The following is an 8421-nucleotide window of genomic DNA, read 5'->3' as shown; positions in this document are numbered from 1 at the left end:
TGGGCAGCACTGGGTTGGGATGTTTTCTTGATGCGCACTTACCCTTTATATAAAACTCTCTCTTATACATGAGTTTCTGTGGATTTGTTTCTCTACAGTACCCAGACTAATACAGTGTTTAAAAAAAAATCTCTTCAGAGTACTAAAAAGCTAGGATGTTAAAGACTAAGTTGCACCTGCCCCAAGCCATGGTATTTCCCATTGCCTCATATGCATGGGAAAGTTAAGACACTGATTAAGAACACACCCCACACCCCCCAAAAAAAAAAATCAATGCATTTGAGTTATGGTGCTGGTGAGGAATATTGCTAAGTACCAAGGACTGCCAAAAGAACAAACAAATCCGTCTTGGAAGATTTCCATCTAGAGCGCTCCTTAGGGGCAAGGATGGCAAGACTTCATCTCACGTACTCTGGACAGGCTGCCAGGCAAGACCAGTACCTGGGAAAGGATATCATGCTTGGGAAAGCAGTGAGGCAGTGAGAAAAAGGAAGAGCCTCAACGAGATGGCTGACACCGCGACTGCACCGATGGGCTCAAACATAACAACACTGTGAGGACGGCACAGGACTGGGCAGCGTTCAGGTCTGCTGTAATAGGGTCACGATGAGTTGGAACTCATTCGGAAGCATCTGACAGCCTGCACAGAAAACTAGTGCTGAGTCCCAGGTGACAAATACCAATCAGATGCCAGGTACCACCCAAAAAGACTGCTGGCCCCCAATTCAGGTAACCATCTTGGCATGTGTCCTTGCATGCTCTCTGGCCTTTCTAAGCAAGTGCCACCTGCTTTCACTTTGTGACGTGTTGCTCTCCTGGTCTGCAGCTTGCCTCTGCCTCACATCTCATTCTTGGCGCTTAAGTTGCGGCCTCTCACCTCACCTGGTTTCACCAGCTTCCTCCACCTGTGGATGAGGAGGATCGTCTAAACCAGTGGTTCTTAACCTGTGGGTCACGACCACTTTGGGGGTCGAATGACCTTTTCAGAGGAGTCGCCCGATTTATAACAGTAGCAAAATTACAGTTAAGTAGCAATGAAAATAATTTATTGAGGAACAATAAATTACAACTTGACAAACTGTATTAAAGGGTCACGGCATTAGGAAGGTTGAGAACCAATGGTCTAGACGAGGGGTCCTCAAACTGAGGCCCGCAGGCCACATGCGGCCAGCAGAGGACATTTATCCGGCCCGTCGGGTGTTTCTGCCCCATTTGTTTTTCACTTCAAAATAAGGTGTGCAGTGTGCATAGGAATTTGTCCACAGTTTTTTTCAAAACTATAGTCCAGCCTTCCAACGGGTCTGAGGGGCAGTGAACTGGCCCCATTTAAAAAGTTTGAGGACCCATGGACGTCTGAATTTGGATTTGAGTCTTACCAGTCCCCACAATGCTGTGAGCTATTAATTTAACAGTTCTTAAGTTCTGTGAGCTGTCACAGCAAATTGCAGAACCGTGGGGCATGAGAGAATATACTCAAGACAGGGGTGACGGTTGACATCAGATAATGGAACGGTAGAGAATTTTGCAAAAATCAGATACTGGATACATCCTCAACCTCCACTTCTTGGGACTAGTCTCTTATTAATCTTTCTAAAACAAATTTTTTTTGAAACTAATAGAATCATTTTCATCTGTTTCTCTTTGTTAATGTAACCTCTAAAAGCCCTGGTAGCATAGGGGTTACTAATTGGGCTGCTATCTGCAAGATCATTAGTTCGAAAACATCAGCTGCTCCTGGGGAGAACAGGGCTTTCTACTCCCATAAAGAGTTACAGTCTCAGAAACTCACAAGGGTAGTTCTATCCTGTCCATTAGGGTGACTCTGATTCAGAATTGATTAGATGGCAATAAATTTGAATTTTTTTTGGGGGGGGGCTCTAGAAAAATTTTAATTATATTTGCAGCTTGCAGTATATCCCTACTATACAGCACTTCTCCAGACTGCTAAGCTTGTCCTTCAATGCAGCGTGCTCAATATCTAATTGTATAGCATCTCTGTGCCTCAGTTTCTACACCCATAAAATAGGTACTAATTACAATACCATAAAATAAAATGGTGATACAGATTATAATAAATCCATAAAAGGATTTTTGCTTTCCATGCAGGAAACCAAGTTCAATTTCTAGTGAGCGTACCTCATGCAAAAACCATCCATTTTTCTGAAGATGTTCAAGTGTTGCCATGGTGATGAACAGGTTTTAGCAGGACTTCCAGATTAAAGGAGATTAGGAAGAAAAGGCCTAGCAATCTAGTTTTGAAAACCAAGCAATCCAAAAATCTGATGGAGCCTAACAGCCTCAATCTACCACTCATCATGGGGATGGCATAGGATCAGGCAGCTGGAGAGTCTGAACTCCAGACCTTGTGGTTAGCAGTCCAAAGCTTACCTAGTAGTTCCACCAGAGCTCCAACAATGCCACCATTTCTTCTTAACTCTCATTACAATCCTATCAAAACCCACTTGCTGGTCCAAGGGAGAAAGATTAGGCTATCTGTTCCTATAAAAAAAATTAATAGAAATCTTATGCAGAATCAACTCAGTGGCGATGGGTTATAGCCCTGTCAAAAAAGCCCTGGTGGCGCTGAGGGTTAGGAGTTGAGCTGCTTGCTGCAAAGTGGGTGGTTCAAACCCACCAGCCGCTCAACGGGAGGAAGAAGAGGTTGGCTGCTCCAGTCAAGATAATCTTAGAAACCCTCTATCGAGTAGTGTCAGAGTCAAAATCAACTCAATGGCCCAGAGTTGGTTTAGGTTTTTATAACCCTGTCAGGGAGTTCTGGGGACTCCTTAACAGGGTTACAAAAACATTAAATGCTTGCCTGCCACCCCAAAATTCGGAGGTCTGAACCCACTGGGAGTTCTGAAGCAGAAAGACCTGGAGATCTGCAGCTCTGGATGTCCGCTGGGGCAGCTCTGCTTTGTCTTAGGGTTGCTGTGCGGCACAGCTGACAGCACAGCACACCATCAACAACAGCAGAACCTTGTCTGGACCCCAGGACTTCAATGTCTAGGTTGAATACAGTCTACATCTGTTTGGCCATTCTTCCTAGAGCAGCAGTGTTACCGTGTGATAGAAAATTTAAAGAGTTTACGGATCCTTCACATTTGTACTTATTACTTGGTTTAAGTGTGTGAGAGGGAGAGACACGGTGTTCTTTCTGGAGCAGAGAGAGGGCTTACAATGATGAGAAACTTAAACCGTTAGGAACTTTAGTTGTACGGTGGTTATGTTTGGCTGCAATCCTCAGGGTCAGCAGTTCAAAGCCACCAGCTGCTCAGTTTGAGAAAGATGGGGCTTTCTACTCCCGTTAACAGTTATAGTCTCAGAAATTCACAGGGGCACTTTTCCTCATTCCACGGGGTGGATATGAGTCAGCATCGACTCGATGGCCGTGAGAGTTAGCACCAATAAAAATCTTCCCAAGTCAAGTCTTAACTCCGTAGCCTAACATGATCCATCTACTCAGCTTGTCTTCACTCCAAGAACACCTCAGACTCTTCACTGTTCCTGGAATTTGACTTAAAAATAAAAATCATCTTCCTAGTTCTTAGTCACACCAATTCCCCTTCGAGTTTCTCCTAACACACTCCCAGAAACAATCGAAGCCAAAGTAACCTCCCCTCCAAGATACAATAAAACTTGTCTATATATGCTATATGTTCATCCCATGACAAATGGGATTTATAAACCCAACCATAAAATGTAGAAGGCAAGCACTACATCTTCAAATCTTTCTTCTTCTCTATGTCTGACACAGATCTTCACAAAGAAAAAAGGCAGCATTTGTTTGGCAAATGGAATAATGAAAAGATAATTGTTTTGGTTTTTTTAATCCAATTGGCAGAGAGCGGACTGTGGCTCATGGTGAGCCCACGTGACAGAGCCAAACTACTCCACGGGTTTTTAAGGCTGTTGCCTTTTGGAAGCCAAGAGCCAGGGCTTTCTTCCAAGGTGTCTCTGGGTGGTTCTGAACAACCCGTCTTTCAGTTTGTAGCCAAACATGTCTGCACAACTCAAGGACTAGGTTTGAATTATGAATGGTGCAAATGAAATTACCTGTAAGTACCCAATTTTCATCAACTTCATTTCCCTAACCATGAAATATTTCAGGATTACATAATGGTTACACATTGGGCTACTAACCCCAAAGTCAGCAGCCTAAAACCATAAACCCCTCCTGGGAAGAAAAAAAAATGAGGCTTTCTACTCCAGTAAAGAGCTAGTCTTAACACTCAAGAGGGGCAATCCCACCCTGTCCTATAGGAACGCCATGGGTCCCAATGGTAAGCCACACCAACCATCTTTCATAGGAAGGGTTTCACTCTATTTTTCATGCTCTCATCTTTGCTCCTCAAAACCCTGTGGAGTGTGTTACTAGAATTAAATTGGCTAAGATTCAGAAGAGTAAAGTAACTTCCCTCAATTCCACACAGCTCCGAAATGGCAACTTTGTGACCGGTAACCAGGCCAGTGTCCAGGGCTCCTGCGGTTACTTGAAATTCACCTTGATCACCAGTCCATCCTTACATCTATGCAAGACTTAAATAGCATCCATGGAAGTCTGAACCACAAAAAAGAAGAGAGTGGGCGACTATCCTTGATGGCAACCACAGATGCAAAAAATGTGTGACTGCAAAGGACTTATCTGCCCCTGAAATGGCTGTTCGTTGTTTCGGGGTTTGGGGACTGGGCAAGGGGTAATTTGCAAGGCTAAATTTAAACATGATGATTTTGTTGCACTGTGAAATAGAAATTTCCATCTAAACTACTAACGCCAGTGCCTTTCCAAAAGTTGCACGCCACGCTACACTTACATAAGGCTGCTTTCTATCAAGAACAGTAAAAGGAAGCAGTCGTCTGAGGACACACAGGAGCACCAAAGCCAACGGGCTGTCGATGCTAAACGTTATAAACCACTAACCTTTCCCAGACCTTACAGCCACCAGGACTGGAGCCTTTTAAACGCCCCCACCCCCTCCACGTTATTTGTTAGACATTCCAATTTCACACCAGCCCACACCCACAAAGAACCTCAGTTCAAGTCCACCTCCACTCATGAATGGCCACATTGTTGAGTGCGCTCCCTTCACACTGAAAACTCAGGAACGGAACGGCACGGAGACGGATCCCAACCTCGGCCAAGTGCACTGGCGGTGCCAGGAAAAGCCAGGAATGCGTCCACGGCGCCCGTGCGTCCGGGGCGCACCTCCGTCCCCTCCGCAGACCTGCAGGCCACTCGGGCGGATGCGGGCGGCCCCGCTCCGCCGGCCAGCTTCCAGCGGCCGCCAGCTCACCGGGGAAGCATTCCATCCGGCCCGAGGAGCTGGGCAACCTCCTGCCCACCCACGGGGGTCGGGCGGCGTGCAGCCGGCGCCCAGCACCGGCCCCCGCCGCGCCCCTCCGGCCCTGAGTCGCCCACCGCCCCTGCAGGGAGGCGCCGCAGCCCCGGGTGCCCACTCCCCTGGCTCCCGGGAGGATGCAGAGGAGACCGCGGGAAGGAGGGAGGGAGCAACTCTGGAACGAGCTGCAGCTTGCGGATCCCAGAACCTCTCTCCGCTCCCCGTCGCCGCCCACTCGCCCTCGGCCCCTACGCACCCAGCTCTGCGCGTTATTGCTCAGCTTGACTTTCTTGTAAAGGCCCCCGGGAATCTCCATAGCTGCGGAAGGCGCGCGGGGCCGAGTTTCAGCACGGCCGAAGGGCTGCGAGAGGAGGGGAGGCGGACGTGGGCGGGGCGGGTGGGCGGCGGGGACCTGCTAGCCTGGGCCCGGCGCGCGCTCCACTGCGCACGCGCTAGTGCTCGAAGGCCGGCGCGTTGGCCACGCCTCCAAAGCGAGTGGGGCAGCGACCCGCAGACTGTGGGGCGGGGCGAAGCGGCGCGCGAGCCTGCGAGACAGGAACTGAGGGCGGCGCTTCGACGCTCGGACCCGGGCGACCGCGCGCGTTAGGGCAGGACCCGGGAAGGCAGTCCGACTGGAGCCCGCGGGCCTAGCTCGGGTGGCTGCTGGCGAGGCGCATGCGCAGAGACTGGCCCTGCGTTGAACCGGCCGGTGACCTGGGAAAAAGTGAGGGGCTTGCGCTGGGCGCCAGTCTGCACGCGCTGTGCGTACGTGCTAGCTAATAGCTGGGGCTGAGGCGCTTAAGGCGCTCCAATAAATGAGCTCTAATTCAGGTTTTTCCTCCTTTAACACCGCCGCCCTTGGATTGCGGACCACAAAGTCAGCGTTCTGAGTCCACGAGCAGAAAAACGAGGTTTGTAAATAATATAATCCGAAGAAGGGAATGGTATCCGAGCTTAAATTGTGGACACCTGGTTTGCAGAAGGCTGTGGACAACAGTGGAAACAAAATCCATTTGCAGAGCCCACACATAGATTAAGCCTCCAGAGAATGCCCTCTGACCATAGTCAAGGGGTGTGAATTTCCTTGTTATCGGGCAGAGAGCATTGTAAAGTCAATTATGGTAGATATAGTTAGGTTAAATGTAATTTCTTATTTGACCTCCCTTCTGACTCATTGAAAAGTGGTTTCAGTTAAGAAAAAAAGAAGAAGAAAGTAGGAATTAAGCATCTGTTGAATTCCATCGGACCATAGACTAGGGTTATGACAGCCTTTCTTCCATAAAGATGCAATGGAAAGTGAATTATTTTTAAAAAATCATTTTATTAGGGGCTCATACAACTCTTAGCACAATCCATACATCAGTTATATAAAGCACATTTGTACATTCGTTACCCTCATCAATCTCAAAACATTTGCTCTCCACTTAAGCCCCTGGCATCAGCTCCTCATTTTTCCCCCTCCCTCATGAACCCTTGATACTTTATAAATTATTATTTCGTCATATCTTACACTGTTCGATGGTTCCCTTCACCCACTTTTCTGTTGTCCATCCCCTAGGGAGGAGGTTATATGTAGATCCCTGTAATCAGTTCCCCCTTTCCACCCCACCCTCCAGGTATCACCACTCTCACCACTGGTCCTGAAGGGATCATCCGTCCTCGATTCCCTGTGTTTCCAGTTCCTATCTGTACCAGTGTACATCCTCTGGTGTAGCCAGATTTGTAAGATAGAATTGGGATCATGATGGTGGGGAGGAAGCATTTAGGAACTAGAGGAAAGTTGTATGTTTCATCTTTGGTACACTTCACCCTGACTGGCTCATCTCCTCCTGAATTTCTAGAATTTTTTAAGTCTGTCTGTAGAGAACATTGCCACTCAAGCCCTGGTCATTGATTCCAACCCACCAGCTGCTTAGCTAGAGAAAGAGACGTCCATCTGTGCTTCTAAAGGTTACAGCCTGGGGAACCGTCTGGGTTGTTCTACTCGGTGCTACGGGGTTGCTATGAATGAAGACCCAATCTACTGCAATGAACAGGTTTGGTTTATAGTTAAGGCTAAACCAAAACCCAAACTCACTGCAATTAGCTCAATTCCAACTCACAGCAACCCTCTAGGACAGTAGAACTGCCCCTGTGGGTTTCCAAAGCGGTACCCCTTTATGGGAGTAAAAGAAAGCCACATCATTTTCCCAGAGAGCAGCTGGTGATTTTGAACTGCTGACCTTGCAGTTAGCCCAACGCGTAACCCTCTACACCACCAGGAATACTTTTAGTCAAGGCAGTTCCATCTTATCTACCACTCGGCAGACTTGTGAAGACATTCCACACTAGGGAGATGCTATTGAAGAAAAAACAAAAGTAAGTTACGACCGAAGGAAATTCAATTTCATCTTAAATATGTCCTTATGGTTAACATTCTCATTTATTTCTTATGAGAAAAAACAAGAAGGCAAATAATAAATTTCACAGGGCCCATAAAATATTATAATTACACTTTAAATTTATGGCTTGCCCATAACTCAAATGAGACAGTCCTAGTGAATGGACATAACTTACTATCGTTCTAGATTTTGTTAGCTATGTGACAGACACTGAATAAATCATGTAACTGCTATGGATCTCAGATTTGTCCTCTATGAGCTATAGACTAAAAGGAGTGGTGTATTTGGTTTATTTTACCTTAAAGGATTCTTCCAGCCCTAAAATTATATTAATAATTTAGCTATCATACCTAAAAATGATAAAATAGCCAAAACAACAAATAGTTTTTGCATACAAAGCAATGTGCAGATGATTTCTAAATGCTAGCAGGGCTGGGTGATAAGTAACAGGATACAATACTTCTTTCTGACACTACCCAACGTGAAATATTATCATAACACATCGTTATGTTATTATCACAGCACAATATTACCATCCTTTAATTTGGATGATTTTAAGTTTCTCTTCGAAAAATATTTAAATATGTCATAAGAGCACTTTAAAACATCATTTTCTTGTAAAATAGAACATAGATCTAAAAATGGATCATAAAAATAAATATGTGGCCTAATGAACATTGTAGGGATCACCACCTGGACAA

At 46.4% G+C, this 8421-nt stretch overlaps 1 protein-coding gene across 1 annotated transcript in view; it reads right to left on the bottom strand.

The window, feature by feature from the left end:
* The window catches only part of PAPSS1 (3'-phosphoadenosine 5'-phosphosulfate synthase 1), a gene marked incomplete at its 3' end in the record, with an annotated part of 123150 nt that extends 117441 nt beyond the window's left edge, over positions 1-5709 (bottom strand). The window contains exon 1 of the mRNA XM_004703453.2: positions 5596-5709. Within this exon, the coding sequence (XP_004703510.2) occupies positions 5596-5655 (60 nt within the window). The remainder of the gene's footprint in view (positions 1-5595) is intronic.
* Positions 5710-8421: the final 2712 nt, after the last annotated feature.

The sequence above is a fragment of the Echinops telfairi genome, unplaced genomic scaffold (genome assembly GCF_000313985.2).
Source record: "Echinops telfairi isolate 266 unplaced genomic scaffold, ASM31398v2 ScPeMD7_7468;HRSCAF=8506_0, whole genome shotgun sequence".
NCBI classification, from domain to species: domain Eukaryota; kingdom Metazoa; phylum Chordata; class Mammalia; order Afrosoricida; family Tenrecidae; genus Echinops; species Echinops telfairi.
Note: the sequence above shows the minus strand (reverse complement) of the source record. Positions and strands in the feature narration are given on the sequence as shown.